The sequence below is a fragment of the Myzus persicae genome, unplaced genomic scaffold (assembly GCF_001856785.1).
Source record: "Myzus persicae strain clone G006 unplaced genomic scaffold, MPER_G0061.0, whole genome shotgun sequence".
Lineage (NCBI taxonomy): Eukaryota > Metazoa > Arthropoda > Insecta > Hemiptera > Aphididae > Myzus > Myzus persicae.
In genome coordinates, this window is record NW_019100991.1 from 395,121 (window position 1) to 413,314 (window position 18,194).

At 29.8% G+C, this 18,194-nt stretch overlaps 3 protein-coding genes and 1 pseudogene across 7 annotated transcripts; 2 read left to right on the plus strand and 2 right to left on the minus strand.

Annotated features, from left to right (window-relative positions):
- Positions 1-210: 210 nt before the first annotated feature.
- LOC111027191 (serine palmitoyltransferase 2) lies at positions 211-3,990 on the plus strand. Of its 2 annotated transcripts, XM_022305440.1 has the most exons (10): positions 211-551; positions 638-797; positions 1,005-1,163; positions 1,222-1,376; positions 1,448-1,812; positions 2,079-2,242; positions 2,341-2,502; positions 2,592-2,854; positions 2,936-3,065; positions 3,643-3,741. In XM_022305440.1, exons 2-10 carry the CDS (start codon positions 735-737, stop codon positions 3,739-3,741), a joined length of 1,560 nt encoding a protein of 519 aa, XP_022161132.1. In that variant the 5' UTR covers positions 211-551; positions 638-734. The 2 variants fall into 2 exon arrangements, with proteins under 2 accessions (XP_022161132.1, XP_022161133.1); XM_022305441.1 differs by lacking the exon at positions 211-551 and having other exon boundaries at positions 735-797; positions 3,643-3,990.
- Positions 3,991-4,468: 478 nt separating this feature from the next.
- Positions 4,469-8,410, minus strand: LOC111027187 (annotated as a pseudogene).
- Positions 8,411-8,548: 138 nt separating this feature from the next.
- On the plus strand, positions 8,549-10,114 carry LOC111027186 (UDP-sugar transporter UST74c). 2 transcript variants are annotated; one of them, XM_022305433.1, is made up of 3 exons: positions 8,549-8,916; positions 9,004-9,736; positions 9,802-10,114. In XM_022305433.1, exons 2-3 carry the CDS (start codon positions 9,051-9,053, stop codon positions 10,109-10,111), a joined length of 996 nt encoding a protein of 331 aa, XP_022161125.1. In that variant the 5' UTR covers positions 8,549-8,916; positions 9,004-9,050; the 3' UTR covers positions 10,112-10,114. The 2 variants fall into 2 exon arrangements, with proteins under 2 accessions (XP_022161125.1, XP_022161124.1); XM_022305432.1 differs by having other exon boundaries at positions 8,550-8,885.
- A 1,569-nt stretch (positions 10,115-11,683) lies between these two features.
- LOC111027169 (transcription factor SPT20 homolog) lies at positions 11,684-17,470 on the minus strand. Of its 3 annotated transcripts, XM_022305406.1 has the most exons (10): positions 17,142-17,469; positions 15,243-15,654; positions 14,671-15,180; positions 14,456-14,612; positions 13,402-13,870; positions 13,064-13,346; positions 12,601-12,988; positions 12,359-12,546; positions 12,151-12,291; positions 11,684-12,082 (listed from the first exon to the last, which is right to left on the minus strand). In XM_022305406.1, exons 2-10 carry the CDS (start codon positions 15,627-15,629, stop codon positions 11,858-11,860), a joined length of 2,748 nt encoding a protein of 915 aa, XP_022161098.1. In that variant the 5' UTR covers positions 15,630-15,654; positions 17,142-17,469; the 3' UTR covers positions 11,684-11,857. The 3 variants fall into 3 exon arrangements, with proteins under 3 accessions (XP_022161098.1, XP_022161099.1, XP_022161097.1); XM_022305407.1 differs by having other exon boundaries at positions 12,601-13,346; positions 14,812-15,180; positions 17,142-17,470; XM_022305405.1 differs by having other exon boundaries at positions 12,601-13,346; positions 17,142-17,467.
- Positions 17,471-18,194: the final 724 nt, after the last annotated feature.

Consider the following 18,194-nt stretch of genomic DNA (forward strand, 5'->3'; position numbering starts at 1 on the left):
GGAAATTATGACTAGACAGTCTACTCGGTGATTTAATAATGGTGACTTATTACTAATTTTTATATGTTCAACTACATCAATTGTCCATAAACAATAAAGATCTTTTTGTTCATTAATTATATTTACACGCTTTTTCGTATACAGCTAACCTGTATAAAATGAGTCGTTATTATTTGAATTTGATAATAATGTTATCACAGTCCTTAAAATTGATAATCACCTTGTAACTTGTCAACATTATAACTGTACAAATTAAATAATAAAATGTCCTGAGAGCTGAGACATGAGGTACGAGAGACTCAGACATGATACATGTACCCCGAACTACGAACCTATTCATGACAAAATAATATATTTTACCTTGTGAACTATTGACTATTGTTCATATAATCATACATTCATACTTCATTTTGGTTTGTGTAATAAATTTAAAAAATGACAATTAAACATATAAACCATATATTAAGACAAGATTCAATGTAAAAGTATGGACACTTCATACAAAAATAATTTGAGGTTGTTAGGTTACGAATCTAGTTGACAAGCGTATGGTTAGTATGCTAGTAAAGAAGAATCTAGTGTTAATTAACTGTAGTTTATATTAAATTATATTTAGTTTTTAACTTTTTTTTTTTAGTTAAATTTCAAAAATTATCAAATATAAGTTAACAAACTTGACCCAATTAATTCAAAAACTTCAAAATAAAGAAGTGTGCTCTCAGTATTAAAATATAATGGAGTCAGTGCTCAATAAATCATACCTAGATCATCCGAAGTTAAAAGGATCTCTAGAAAAGGTAATACATGTCTTTGCTATGTTTATTTATAGTTTTAAAATGAAATAAATTAGGAAAGCAGTACTTACAAGTTACAAGAAAAAATAAATTGTAAAAACAGTTCACATAATATTTTGGTTTGTAAGCAAATATTAATTAATTAATCTTATGTTTTTGAAAAAATTATAATTTATTTTTATTTTAACTAGTATAATGTCTTTATTTCAGAAAATAACTCATGATATTATTCATATGGAAGAATCATATGAAAAAATGCCATTATATACCTCAGTTATGGCATGTTTGGGATTTTATTTTTTGATTTTCATAGGACTGATCAATCATATAATTTTCACTCCCAAAGTAGCTACTGAAAAAAATCGCAAAGTATAACATAAATTTATTTATATATTTTAAGGTAATTAATATTCATTAATAAATTTAGGGATACCCACCATTATACAATAAATTTGATAGCATATTTTTGAGATATGTATTTCGGCGAGTTAAAGACTGTTTTAATCGAGTAGTTTGTGGTGTCCCAGGTGCAAAGATTGATATCATTGATAGAGTAACTCATGACAGTTGTTGGTCATTTGAGTAAGAACATTTTATTATTATTTATTACTACTATGGTTTAAATAAGTAATACAAATTTAAACATATTTCAGGCCTTTGGACACAAAATCTACTTTTCTAAATTTAGGTTCATATAATTACTTAGGTTTTGCTCAAAGTGAAGGTCCATGTGCAGATGATACCAAAGACATAATAAAGAAATACGGTTGGGCAGTCAGTAGTTCACGTCAAGAACTTGGAACCAACGATCTTCATTTAGAGCTCGAACAACTAACAGCTGCATTCTTAGGTGTTGATGATGCTATAGTATTTGGTATGGGATTTGCCACTAATGCTCTGAATTTACCATCCATCATAAATTCTGAATGCCTAGTACTAAGTGATGAATATAATCATGCATCTGTTATTTTGGGGATACGACTATCAGGAGCCACATCTGTAGTATATAAGCATAATGGTATTTTTATTAAATATTTATAAAACAAAAAATTTAAATATCAAAATATTTTGTTTAGTACATAAGATGAAAAATTATCAAATTTTGATTTGGTTTCTATTTGAGCCCAACTTCAAACAGTTCCAAGTTGAAAAAAAACTATACTATATGGCAAAATCTTTATACATTTCAAGAATTATTCTTTATTGAAATCTTCTTAAAAGCTATTTATGGTTAATAACCATATTATAAATTATAATTAATGTTTTGATTTTAATTTTTTTTAGACGTTATACATTTAGAAGAATTAATACGACAAAATATTATTTCCGGTCAACCGAAAACTCAAAAACCTTGGGAAAAAATGTTTATTGTAACTGAAGGCATTTTTAGCATGGAAGGATCAATAACAAACCTTCCAGATCTAATTGCCATTAAAAAAAAATACAAAGTATTTATCAATTATCTTGATTATTATTAAACATATTATAATAAAATTGTTATTTGCAACTAGAAGAATTTACTATTAGAAGAAATAAAACATTTTAGGTGTATTTATATGTTGACGAGGCTCATAGTATTGGAGCCTTAGGACCAAATGGCCGAGGTATATTCGATTATTTTAATTGCTGTCCAAAAGATGTTGATATATTAATGGGCACATTTAGTAAATCATTTGGTTCAGCAGGAGGATATATTGCTGGCAGTAAAGTATGCATAAAATATAATTTTGATTAACATGTATAACTATGTTTCATGTTCTAATTAACATTTAATTACTGTCCTGTTGATTGTTAAAGGATTTAATTGACTATTTGAGAGTAAATAGTCATGCTTCATGTTATGCCACGTCTATGGCACCACCTGTAGCTCAAGTAATCATAACATCTATGTCGATGATAATGGGTAGAAAACATGGAGAAGAGGGTAGAAAACGAATTATCCAACTAGCAAGTAATGTCAAATATTTCCGAAGGAAACTTAAGGCTTTAGGTTGTGTAGTATACGGAAATGACAACTCTCCTGTTATTCCTATGCTGGTTTATATGATATCTAAAGTTGGGTAAGTATTATATATACTGTAATTTTTGATAAAATATTGATATTTTTCATAAATAACTGTCCTTATTCTTATTTATTTCAGAGCAACAGTTAGAGAGTTCAATAAATTTAATATAGCTACAGTTGGTGTTGGTTTTCCAGCTACTCCATTACTTGAAGGAAGAATTCGTTTTTGTATGTCAGCTGCTTTGTCAAAGGAACAACTTGATGAAGTAATTATATTATGTGTGATATATTTTATGGATACTTTAAAACTAAGGGACAAATTTTTATACAGTTGCATATTTTTTCATAGTTAGTAAATTTTGTAGACTTAGATAGAAATTAATTTAATCAACTTTAAAGAGCGTAGTAAAATTGATGTTGCATATTTTGCTCGAATATTTATATTGATGAATTCTTCTTCAGAGTATATTACTGTTATATTAGTATTTTTGGAATCTTTTTGAAATCTTGAAGTTCAAATGATACCTCTATTCTAATTTTTTTTTATCAATAATTGTCTAGGTACATATTTTCTTTCTTTTTTTCTTTAATTCCTAAAAATATATTTTAAAAAAATGTTTATTTATATCATTAGAAATTGCAAATTAATAATTTAATTTAAAACAGAATACAATTTATAATATTAGTTATAAATACAAAACATATATACTAATCAAAATACTTTATTAGTACTGTAAAAAGTGTGTAAAAAAAAGGTACTTCAAATAATATTAATAACTTGTATAATTTAATATAATATGTATTATATATTAATTATTAAAATATACTTATTTATACTTGTAGGTTCTGGTTGCCACAGAAAAAATAATGAAAAAACTGGGTTTGTGTTATTCTAGAAAACCTATTTCTAATGAAGAAATTCTTTATGAGAACCCATATTAATTTAAATATAAGTTTTTATTTTTGTTTCCTAAAGTTAACTAAATTTCTATTGTGTACATTTAATTTTTGAATGTTCACATTTAATAAGATTCATTAATAAACTATTAGAATACTCAGAGAACATATGTAACCATGATTTAGCATGAATAGCATGTAATATTCTATATCATTGGTATCTAATGCTTATTAACATTTACAATGTTTGTTTAACTTCAAGGCAGAATTAATAAAAAATAATTTGTATTCTCATTTAAAATTTACAAAAAATTTAATATTTAAATCAATCATGTTCTAAGAAACTTATGATAACACTCAGCAATAATTCTATTAATTATTTTGATGAAAACCTTTTTGTTCATGATAATTTTTTACAAGACATAAATAAATTATTACTTATAATATTAGAAGCCCTATGTCACTATAATAACAAATTATAATGATACATTAAAACTATTTAAGTATAAAAATTGGACCATTTATAAATTTATTTATTCAGTAGTTTTTTAAATTATCTGTAAATTATTGATGTATTAAAAGTATAATTATTGATATAGTAATTTATAATTTAACGTATTTAATAAAACTATAAAATATAAATATTTTTTGAATATAATATATGACTATATATTATGTAACAAGTAATATTATAATTATAATTTTTTGTGTATATAATCAAATAAAATGTAAAAAATTCAAAATATAAGTTTTTATAAAAGAATTTAAAAAAAATAAAAGCCATTCATTAAATTTATATATTTTATGAAATTAGGCAATTTACAGTTAAGTATTTGTTATGATTTAGATATTCATTACAGACAAATTGAATAAATACACTTGCACGTAATTAATTATGTTAAATTATCGTTCAATGCAAATTGAGTTTATGATAGAAATTAGAACAGTTGAAATTGTTAACAGATAGTCAATTGACTTTTCACATAAAGTTGATAGATACAAACATAACTCTTCATTTGTTTTATCAGTTGAATTCAATATGTAAAAAGCTGTGACAACAACTGCTGCTGCTGTAGTAATTTTGTCAAACTCAATGTCTAGTAGTTCCAATCTAACAAGAGCAAAATAACATTTATTTTTTGTACTACAACATACAATTAAATGTTGTAATAGTTTATAATACTATTTTAAAGCTTAATATTTTTATTTACTTTTCACTGTAAGTATAGATTTTATAACCTGTCTTTTGATACTGTAGCTGATCATAGAGCTCGTGTTGATAAATATAAACAAAATCTGTCAGAAATAAGCATGTAGAATACAGACTATCCGTACTCCGTAGCAATGAATGGAATCACCTCAATGAAATATTCAACCAACATAAATATTGATGGTTCATTCAGCTAAACAATTTTATATTACTGATAAAAGTAGATTTTATTTCATTACAATATAATTTTTAATTTAACCTTGTAATTAACTATACGCAAGACTTCAGCTTCGGAATAACGAATAATTTTTTTTGTGTATATATGACCGGTTCGCTCTAGAATAACTTTGATATCTTTTAATTTAAGACTCTATACACAAATATGAACATTTTTATTAGGTAAGCTGTAAAAATCTACTATAGGTATTAACATTTTTACAAATTCACATTTATTTATTCAATAAGTTAAATGTATAATCCATTAATTAAAATTTTTAGTGAATATTTAAATTATAAATATATAGGTATGTTGTACATAAACTACCAATGACTGTTGAGCATCCTTGGACAGCAATTGCATGCAAGACATAACTCGTAGATAGGATTGTTTCTTACACTGCTTCAAAAATTTAAGCCACTTATTTGAATGATTACTATATATTTTCTTATATTTACAAATGAAGTATTCAGATAAAAATCTAAAATTTCAATTAATTAGTATAAATGTATAATATTTAAATGTTATCAACCCTTAACTACACGAGCTGGTGCACTATGTACATTTAACTTTTCATTTATCTTGTTCTATTTTACTTCATAATTGTTTTCAGTTATTCTCCTTTAATCTTTCCTTATCATATGTATAAAAGTTAGAAATCTATTTCAGCTAGTTGACTTTCGATGTTTGAAGTATCATAGACAAGTTCCATATTACATTATTTTTGTGTTGGTGAATGAAATACGCCGCATGTGTAATATCATTTACATCTTATATTAGACTATAATACTGATTATTTATCAATATTCAATATTCAATTATTAAACTAGCCAAAGCTTTTGCCATAAGAAGTTAATAATTTTGTAAGTAAATAAAGGAAATAATATAGGCAATACCATATTTATGTCTGTGTACAACAAATGGGTGTATAAAATACACTGCGCAAGTAATTATTGAAAAACAATTGGCGCGTGTAATTAAAGGTTTCAAATAAAATCATATTTTTGGTTTTTTAATATTACCTACCTATCATATAACTCAACGCATTTGTATTTAATAGTGTTATCCATACCACATTCATCCGCAAGTTTAAATATAAATTGGACGACTTTTGGTGAAAACGATCTGAATGGGTAAGTACCGTTAAAATAAAATGTTTTGAAATTTTGAATGCTTTTCTTGTACAATTTAAACCATTGATCCATGTACGTTTCTGAAAAATTGTATACCTACTTGTTAGTTGTTTTTAATTAGTTATTGAAAGTATCAAAAGTAAAATACTGCACTACTTTCATTGTATTCTCTATTGATTCTCATCTTGTTTATAAAGTAGTATTGAAACAAATCATACATCAAAATTCAATCTAGAGCTTTGCTGTGCTGGCTGTATTGTACACCTATTTATGTACGGTATATTTATATAAGTAGGTATATAATACGATTTAGGTACCTACTATAGTAGTGTAATTATATAGTGTAATAATATAATGTACATTTTTAAATCGCGACTCTTGATACTACTGAAAAATTAAGTTTTATTCATTTAAAAACAAATATTTATATAATATAATGCACATATTTTATCACAAGCAATCTTTTTCATAAGAGGCGATTTTCAAAAATCGTCTCCACTTTCTTTTATCAGTTTATTTCAGTCTTCTAAAAGGCAATGGAAGTTTCAAGTAGGTTTATCGTCTATAGGTAACCGCCACAGATATCTGTAAACTGTGGTAACCGCTCAGTTTTCTACTAATAAACATTATATCACAGAATAAGACAATATATTTATTAGTTATTAGTGTTTATAATCAATGGTAATACGTACCTATAAGCTCTAACGACGGTATAGGTCTTTCTTAGTAGTGTATAGTATTTCTTTTCTATGGGTGTACCTCGGTTTTAGTGTGCCTCAGATCACTGGAAAATAGACATCTGGGTGCCTCGCTCTGCAAAATAATTCGACTGAGATACAAATAATAGTCAATCTTGCATTAATATATGAATTGCGGTTATTGCACCAATATATTAATGTAAACAAATTTTACTAGGAAAAACATGTGTCGTAACTATAATATAAACTATAAAGTATAACTAGGTACCCTACATTTTTACTTAGTTGTCGTAACTCGACGACACATTGTTTGACTGAACTACAGAATATTGTTGTCAGGGCTGTATAAATTAGCTGCCCTATATTTTTTAAAGTTATTGTAACTAAAGACAATGAGCCATCCACTAATAGCTATACCCTGGCTGATTGGATATAGCACTTGATATATTTTCGAACGTGGTTCAAATTACTCTTTAAACTTTGTTGATGTCTTAATGACAATCCCTGAATTTTTCGTCAAAAATGCTCAAGTATAGATTATGACTTGATGAGCATGTAACGTCATTTATTTGTTTGGTGGCACTGTGGCAGGGTGGGTATTTGCCCTATCTGGTTTTAAAAGCAGCCCGATGGGTTTAGGGTTGGTGCCCTGTTGTTTTCGTTTACAACCATTGTTACATTTTCTGAGAACAAAAACATGCATATTTTTTATAATTAATTTACATTTAGATCTACTAAGAATTTATTGTCACACTGATAAATTGGTAATTATATTAATAAATGGTTGGAATGTATTTATATTTAGACGCATGCGGGGACGTGTGTGAAATTTTTTTATGTAGATATTATGTAGGTATGTTCTTAATAAAGGAAAAGGAAAAGGAACATAATATATTAATATACGTGCTTGTGAGTGGTTTTTTCTAAGTTACCCATTTAGCCCTTTGTTATTAAAAATTGAAAATACTCCACTGGTTTTGAGCCAAAAAACCTACGAAGTATGTACAAACCTACGGACATTGCTTTTTGATGTACATTAGAATAACTAACAATAAATTAAACATTATTTCATAAGAAAATATCCAAGTTAGTCTGTATAGTTTTTTTTTAAAACGTATTTCTTTTATCTATTTGACAACCTCTTATACATAAGCAAACAAAATATTCGATTTGACAAAGAAAATAAAATTTTTGATAGAAGTAGGAACAATAAATATAGCTGTATCCGTAGGTACATACTAAAGAGAAATGTTACTAACAACCTAATTTAATAATTATCTAAGTTAATACCTATAGAATTAAAATGGTTATATTATAACCCAATTTTATAAATAATATTTCTTGTATAAAAATATTACAGTTAAGCCTAAGGTACTTCAAGTTTTCAAAGTTACAACGGCACACACCAGCATAATATCACCAAAATAGATTTTTTCTAATATTATCATTCTGATTTCTTACTTAGGTTTTTATTTTGTTCATAAAAACGTTGGTGTGCCTGCCCGGTTGAAGATAAGTTATCTATTTGACATTATTATAATAATATAATACAATATTTCAATAATTTTATCAAATCGTTATAGTTAAAAAAATATATTATGTAAATTAGAATAAACAGGATTAAAATTTAAAAATTAAAACGTCTATTCAGCTCATTTATCTTTAATAATCGTCAGTGATTTAGTTTATTAGATGACGAATATTGTAATTTATGCGAAACTCATAAACACTACGATGACATTATAATACGTTTTAAAATATTGAATACACAGGCCGTCAGGCTACATACACAAATGACATCATAGGCCATAGCAAATGAAGATAAAGTATCTTCATTTTGCTGACTGGACTAACGAAATCATCATATGGCTTTTATTAACAATTTTGATTTTTGTTTCACCATGCGGACAGTATCTAAACTACCTATTAAGGTAAAATCGAAATAAAGTATTTAACACCTAGGTATATGAATATACATGTATATACTTAAAATATATTTACTTAATAGATCCAATAAATACTCGATTTATCATTTTTTGTTTTCCTCAGGGTATTTTCAAGATGTGGTAGTCAGTGAGAGTTGTAAACGATTAAAAATGGTAGACTCAAACACTAAGGATGAAGAAACCCTAGTCGAAGACTCTTCAATAATCACATCATTTTCAAAAATCAGTACTGCTCTTTTCTATGCTGCTGCGTCCATGTTGATCACTGTAGTAAATAAATCCGTACTAACCAGTTATGGGTTTCCGTCCTTCCAGTTTCTAGCCATTTGCCAAATGTTTATGACAATTTTTGTACTGTTTACAGCCAAAAGTCTTGGAAAACTAAAATTTCCAGACTTAAATAGGTACACATTTAAAGATACATTTCCAATGCCTCTGATATATTTAGGTAACATGGAGTTTGGCTTGGGCGGTACCAAAGAATTAAGCTTGCCTATGTTCACCATGTTAAGACGTTTCTCGATACTAATAACCATGTTAGGTGAATACTATTTGCTCAACATTAGGCCAAAGTTCTCTGTCAAGATATCGGTTGGCATGATGGTCTCTGGTGCTGTTATAGCAGCAAGTAACGACCTGGGATTCAATTTCAATGGATACATGTTTGTACTGTTTAATGATTTTCTGACTGCAGCAAATGGAGTTTTCACAAAGAAAAAATTAAACTCTAAAAAAGAAATGGGAAAATATGGACTTATGTATTACTCATCATTGTTCATGATACCACCCGCATTAATATTGTTATATTTTTCGGGCGATCTAGATAAAGTATACAGGTATAGAATTAAATATATTTGTTTGGTAAGAACAAAGATTAACACTTTGTTTTGTTTGTTTACAGATTCAGTTATTGGTTGCATACACCTTTTTTAATCCAAATTTTCATCTCATCCATAATGGGCTTTATTTTAAATTATAGCATAATGTTATGTACACAGTACAATTCAGCTCTAACGACAACAATAATTGGATGTCTTAAAAATATATTTGTCACCTATATGGGTATGTTTATTGGTGGTGACTATGTATACACATTGAATAATTTCATTGGTATCAATATCAGTGTTATTGGTAGTCTATTTTACACTTATGTCACATTCAGACCATCTGCACCATCCCAAATTAAGTTGCCAAAAACTATAAATATTTAAAAGTATGATTTTTACAATATTGTCTGATTTATATCAAATTAAATTTATGAATTATAATTTATAATACTAGTTACCCTTTAAATTATTGTATTTTATTTTTTACTGTGTATTTTACTTATATGAGAACAATATATTTGTTACCTTAATTATTGTTTGTAATAAATTGTAATATTTTATTGTATTATGTTTAAACAAGAACAAATGTGATTGGACTTACTATTTATATATATTATATTTGTTTACAGATAATAAAAATATTAAGATTTATAATTATTATCTAATAACTGAATAAAACTACAAATGACCTGGGTCCATAATTATTTTTGGATGTTTACACTCTTGCATGTCAAATAAAAACAGATTCAAATATCAATTCAATTATTTATATATTATAAAAAATATTCCAGATAATTAGCTTAACATTAAAATAAAATGAACACAACTAAAAGTTAGACCTGCATGAACTATTAAAAATAACAATGATCTCTATTTTATCTGTATACAGTAGAACACTGATCAACCGGACAAGCAAGAAGTATTTCAATAATTCATTATCATAGTATGAATATACGCGTACGGCGTATGTATCTATAACATTGATAATATATCTGATTTACTCCATACAGTTATTATCGGCTATCGCCACAGCATCAGTATTTATTGTGTAACGTTGGTTATCCAGATATTTGTGATTATGGACCATCCTCGACATTTATCAGTCTGGATAATCGGCGTTCTACTGTAAACTAAATTATTGCTGTTCAATAATGAAAGGCTAACGAGATAACCCAAATAATAAAAACAAAATTTGTTATAAGAGGAAAAAACAAGTGTACAATTATAATTAAAATATATAGGCAATTGATATACGATATTCAAAAGTTTTCTAAACCAAACATTCACAGAACTTAACAAATCTTATAATAATTTATCTACTAAATTAATCAAACAATATGATTATAAATTAAATTTTATATACTACATATTATGTCTAATATAAAAAGCTAAAACTGAAAGTAGTTATAAACACTGAGAATATTAAGAAATCAATATATAATTCATACAAAAATCATTATTAACACACTAGTTTTTAGAGGTTCTATAATTTCATAGATTTGAACTACGAGTATACAAACTATAATAATTTACTGCTTCATACCGGTTGTACAGAAAGCATAAATTAGTATAGTAAGTATGCATTATTGAGAATAAAGAAATATTGTGGATGTATTTGAAGATAAAAACCACTTCTAACATAAAAACATATAGGCACCAATACAAATTCAAATAATCGGGAAAGTATGAATTTGATTTGCATTGACAATCAAAATTACTATAATTAAGTTAAAATAATAATAAAAATAGTATAAAGTACATATTTTTTCAGTTAATTGTGTAGAAATTAATTTAAACAAACATTAATAAACAGTCAAAAATTGTAAAATCTTAAGGAAAAATAATCATTCACTTTCACTTATAAAATATTAAGAAAGAGAGTTTATACACAGAAAAAATATTGGAAAAATCAGGGATAAGACTGAAAATTATAGTTTTTTTAAACATAAAACGTACGTGAAACCACAAATAAAATTGAGTACCCTAATGACATGGTTATAATAAGTCTTAGTGCCATTAGTTTGTACATACATATCAAACAGATTTTAACATTTGGAAATGTTAAAATCAACCATATAAAAATATATACTGTATAAAGTATAATTGAGTATGATGAGTGCATGCAGTCTTTTATTGAGAAGTTGCTGGGGGTTGAAGTTCTGGATTTTCAGTACGCATGGCATCCAATTTAGCAAATATTTTTAAGGCTGGTCCAAGTTTCATAGACATGTCCCTTATTAAATGATCTTCTTTGAGCAACATCAAAGCTTGACCATCAATTTCATGACTTTCAAAATCTGCCGCTATTTCTTCACTATCCGTAAGTTGACCAATAAATTTCCGTACATCTTTTACCTAAAACATTATCATAAAAGTATAGTAAATAAAAAGGAAAAATAAAACCAAAAATAAAAATGACTTACAGTCCATGTCAATGGATTAATAGGACACAATTCGGGAGCCACATCTGCCTTAGTGTCAACATCAATTTGCATACGATTTGGCAAATCAAGTGATGAGCCAGTATTGCTAGAATCACCAGCTGAACCATTGCTTTCACATTCCTAGTTTATATTATTATTATATTTATTAATATTTAAAAAAAAAATACAACAATATCACATTGCATACCCAATTTTTCCCATTCTTTTTGTCTGTTTGTCCAGTTTTTGAATTATTTTCAAATATTTTTGAGCATTCTTGTGAACAAAAGCGTTTTGATTTCTTTTTAATTTTGAATTTTTGTAATTCTTGACATTTTCCACAAGAGTCACATTTGATTTTGTCTTGATTGTTATTATCTGTTTTACTTTTTTTATCTGTAAAAATAAGAATATGTAAACTAGAAAAAAAAAAAATATTAAAAATCTTACTTGGCGGTTCTTCGTCCAATTTTATGCTTTCCTTGTCCTGTGCACTATTGGAAATATCTGCTATAGTGCAGGATCGATTTACTGGGAATGGTTGATCAGCTTCTTGTATGACAAAGCCTTCAATAACATGGGTCAAGACTTGTGGTTTTACTAAAGCTTTGGGCAATCCTTTATCTCTAGAGTTGTCTTCGTTAGAATTAACTGGTAACGAAACTGATGCAGTTGTTTCAGTAGTATTCTCTGCTATTGAAACCACAACAGCTGATGTTTCAAGATTTTGGGTAGCAGGGGACGTTTTAAGAGATTCTTCTGGTTTGATTGCTGGAAGCATCGATGAAACTGATGTGTGAATTTGGGGTGAAATTAGAAGCTGAGATTGTGTTGATGCCTGAGGGGCACATGAAACAACTGGTATAACAGGGCGATCAAGGATAGTGATTTGTTGTTGAGGCTGGCTACTAACAATAGCTTGGCCTTGCTGCAGCTGATGTATATGTATCTTTTGAGGAGAATTCATGGACATGCTCATTACGTTTGAGGTGGGTTTGATGATTTGCTGTTGCTGATATGTAACTTGAGGTGATTGCATACTTACAATTTGATGATTTGGGGATTGCATACTTACTAGTTTAATTTGTTGTTGAGCTTGTTGTTGCTGTTGTAAATGCTGTACTTGTACAGTTTGCTGCTGTTGTTGTTGTTGTTGAATTTGCGGCACAAGTTGTCCAGAACTTGTCAAAATCATTCTAAAACATAAAATTATTTACAATTTGTTTATTGATATAGCAGTTTTATAATTACTTGTTGGTGTTCATAGTTTGTTGAGGTGACTGAAGAGGTTTGGTTTGATTTGTTTGATTAGCAGCATCTGATTTATGAGGCGCGATACTAAAACCTTGACGGACACCAGTCTTAGGTCTAACTTTAAGTTGAGCTTTTTGCATCTGGTTTAAATGCTGTATACCCGTAGTGGTTTGAGTAGAAATTGTAGCATTTGGGCGGATAGTATGACCTGATGGTAGTATAGAAAGTTGTCTGTTACTACCCATACCATTAGGTGTTGAATTAACTTTGGGTTGTATATCTGCTCGTTGTGATTTAATGGTAGTAGTTGTGGTACCACTAACCATTTGTCCAATATTTTGCATAACACCACCGCTTGTTTGCACCATAGTTTGGCCATGGTGTTGTTGAAGGTGCTGAGGCGGAGGACTTTGTATAAACATAGGAGTTTGCACTTGTTGTTGTTGACCATCTTGCTGTGGTGCACCTAGACAATAAAATCAAAGGTTGTAGTTGAATAAACATTTTAAGTTTTTAAGAACTATGAGTGTTGAAAAGAAATTTTCTTTATAACAGGCTCAATGGAACATTAAGAAATAAACAGATAAACATAGAGTTATAATTTATCAAAACTGAGATTTTACATGTTATATCAGCTGTGATCCAGTGCGTTATCACAAGTTACAATACTGAATAAAAGATTTTTTTTGGAATGTCCAGACAATTTAGTATTTACTAAATAAACTATAAATTAAATGATTTCACAAGAAACTGAAAAATACTTTGTTTTGTGGATTTTTAAAAATTCATGTAATATTTCTTCTCTTCATGATTTTAAATTGTATACAATTGGATTAATTTTAATTATGCTTCGCGTAAATAATTTGTTTTAAAAATTTTCTCATTAAAGTTCTTGGTAAACTGTTGAGATCATTTATTTGTTATTATAACATAATACATTTAATTAAATCTGTGTTACAAAAACAATTAATTATAAGGAAAAAATAAGGTTCTAAGCCTAGTTTCCTCACTATAATTTTAACAAGGCAATTATCATGTATTGATAACTCACCTCTTATGAAAATTGGATGATTCTGTGTTAATAGTGCTTGAGGTTGTGGTGTAGCCCAAGTGAGTCCTTGAGGAAGTGATGCATTAAATTGCCAAGGTGAAAATTGCATCGTTTGAGCGTTTTGTTGTACAGTTCTTCCAGTGGCACAGCTTGTGTACTAAAATAAACATTTTCCAAATAAAACAGAACATATTAAAAAAGTCAATAGTACGTACTGTTTGTTGCATTTCATTTTGTTTCATATTTGGCTGACTACTTATCACCCCTAACTGGCCGATGACAAGAGTCTGGTTAGTAGTGGTTGGTATAGCAGCATATCCAGTCGGAAACGACGTTGCCTGTCCTTGTGATATTACCTGTTTATGTGCATGTGCTGTGGTGAGCATCTGTTGTGACTGGAATTGTTTATTAGGAGCTGCAATCACTTGTATAGCACCAGAAGTAGGGTGTTGCAACATTGTTCCAGGCATGATTAATTGGCCTTGAGCATTGTACTGTACAAACTGAGGGCCAGCTTGTTGAATTAACTGAACACGTCCATGACTCCAGTCATTGATCTGTTGAATTTGGGTCTGCTGCTGTTGCTGTTGAGTAGGTGTCTGTGCCTGCATAGTATGTTGTTGTTGGACTTGCCCTGACTGTTGAGCTTGTATATTAGTCATTTGCACTTGACCCTGTTGCTGTTGCTGTGGTTGGATAGAAGAAATTTGCATTTGACCAGATGTCTAAAAAATATACATATTTTTTTATAAAATTCTAAAATATAGATGGTGGTCAAATTAAATACCTCAATAGTTGTCATTGGAGCAGATGAATGAGGAAGTTGCACAGTGCCTCCATTAGATCCATCAGACGACATCTGCATAGTTATAGTTTGCTGACCTGAGGCGACAGCAACTTGTTGAGGTTGTTGCTGTGACTGTTGTTGCTGCATGTCAACCTGTCCCTGAGGCTGTTGAATCATAACTTGTATTTGCTGTGGCTGTTGCATTTGTTGTGCTTGTTGGTTTTGTTGGGACTGCTGCTGCTGATTTTGTTGTTGTTGTTGTTGCTGTTGTTGTTGCTGTTGTTGTTGCTGTTGTTGTTGCTGTTGTTGTTGCTGTTGCTGCTGCTGTGCTTGTTGCATTTGTTGTACGTCTGTGGCAGGCTGTTGTTGTGCCGATGCCTCACTCATTTTTGAGCTTGTTCATGTAAGCTTACTAAAAAAAAATAATTGGGAATGTATAATTATGTATGATGAATGTATAATATTGGTAAGTAGGTTATATAATTTTATTTAAAGTATATTATATACTAATGATAAATACTGTCGAAAACAATTAATTTTAATGGAGAAAACTGTTATGATTTGATTATTATTAGTTGTTTCAACATGATTGGTCACCTATTAACTTTGTTTTATAATATAAGTTAATGTTTTTTTAGTTTTTTCAAGTACTTATATTAACATCTATTTACAGATCTATTTATGATTTATATGTACAATAAGCCATTGTTAATATCATATATATAATTATTATTAGTTAAGTACTATACTTTAATAGCTACGAGTCTAAGTAATAAAAATTAATTACAAAAACCAATATTAAAATTTAAAAAACCAGTAAACCAAAATGCAAAAATGTATAGAAATAATAATCTTTTATGTTGTAACCTATTTCAAATAAACAAAAAAATGTCCACATTTATTGTTGCTTGTTGCAGTTTGTACTTTGATATTATCATAACGAGAAAATGTATTTTATTTATTCCCATAATATTTATTTCTATACCCTAGACACATTCATGAAACGTATTATAAAATATTGTTAAAGCTTTTGTTGGTTGGCTTATTCTAATAAAAATTGTTAGTTATATCCATGTTTCTTTCAAATAATTTTTATCAAAACTAACCAAATATATTATTTCGTTGAACAAATATTTTACACACAAGGGTTAAAGCCATACTCAAACACAGTAGTTTAAAATTGTAATTATGGACAAATAAAGAAAAAGACCAAGCAATTTTAATCAAATACCTTTGCTAGCACAAGTGGAAACCTATACTACGATGGTTGAGGTAGTAGAGCAATCCTTCATTATCATATACCAGAACGGCGACTGGACAGCTCATTAGCTCAGTACTCACTAGCCACTACTACTTCCGTACCTACATCCTATACACGGAATATATCACAAAAATCTGCCATACAACATATACATACTACTTACATACCTAGGTTTTGACACCTAGTCAAATGTAATTATTCTTATTCAACAATTTCAACATATCATTTTCAATGAATATAATATTAATTACATATCCTGATACACCATGTACATATGTATATACCTATTGTTGCAACATGTCCGATGTACCCAATAAATAATAATGTATCATATTTAAATGGAAGCCTCAAACGGACACACATACACACGCGATGGCGCGTGCGCGTCTACAATTGCGATATACATTACCACATTATTAGAAATTCAGAACACACGCTGTCGAAAAACTAATTCTTTCGAAGAGCCAGGCTATTGCGATGAGGGCCCGTGTATGATTAAACAGCAGAGTAAATAAGCAAATATACTGCAAGCGTAAGGAATGTAATGTGATCGCGGTCATAGGGACAGTTGCATACCTACGTTCGGTAATGCTAAAGTAATAATAGTCATAATAATAAAACGCAGTAAGGGCACTCACCTCCAGTTTAGCTGGCGGCCGAGAAAATTGGGTCCACAAGACTCAGCGACTCTCCGACGATGTGAAAACGCGATTCGCTTGATCGAGAAACGACGGTCCGTTGATAAAATTCGTTGAGACCCGACGACGGCCGTATGATTGATGATAATAAAATGTTTTTTATTTCATCAGTTGTAGCGCGTATCGGAACTTGGAAGTAGCGTAATGTTACTATAGGCTATAGCTGTGTCGCACACGCGCACGCACAATCCCCCACCGCTGTGGCGTCGGCAGCAATGAGAGTGCGTCTAAGCGGCGGCGTCGGCGAAAGACTGTCGCGCAGCGATGAGGAACGGACGCCTGGACGCGCAACGGTCGCGGGCGACTCGAAACGGGCTGGCGACGAATGGCGGGTGGTGGGTGCCGGGTGGCCGCCGCTGCCGGAGCTTGTTCGGGCGCGGTGGCGCATGCGTGCCACTTCTCCCCCTGACCGATCAGCCGCCCGCAACGACCAATGAGGTACCGCCCAGGCGGCGGCGCACCAATAAAGGACCACTGGCGCGCCGTATACACTCGGGATTCCTGGGAGTAATTATTGTAATAATGCCGCCGTCGACCCGACCCCGGAGGGGCTGTGCGGCGGCACTCGATAACAAAATATTACGCATCTATATATGTTTTATGTGTTGGTATATACGTAGGGGGCGACGGGACAAAAGATTTATAATATACGAATTGTGCTTTTTCTCTCACTCACTCGGTCTCCTCACCCTCTCTCTTTTTTCTCCGTCTGTCATTCGCCGCTCCCTCATACGATCTCCCTCGAATTCTTTTGTATTAAACTCGATAATGTAGGTACCTATAAGCGTTTTGCAGTGATATTTTGCATTTATGTAACCTATGCATACGACATTTTTGTTTCTCCGACAATTATTGATATTCTGAATGACACAATAATCGCTCCTGTAATATTTATATAATACTTATATTATACTTGATATTATATGATGTACCTACGATCTATTTAGCGCGAAGATTAAAAATACTACATTTTGGGTATATCGTATATATTAT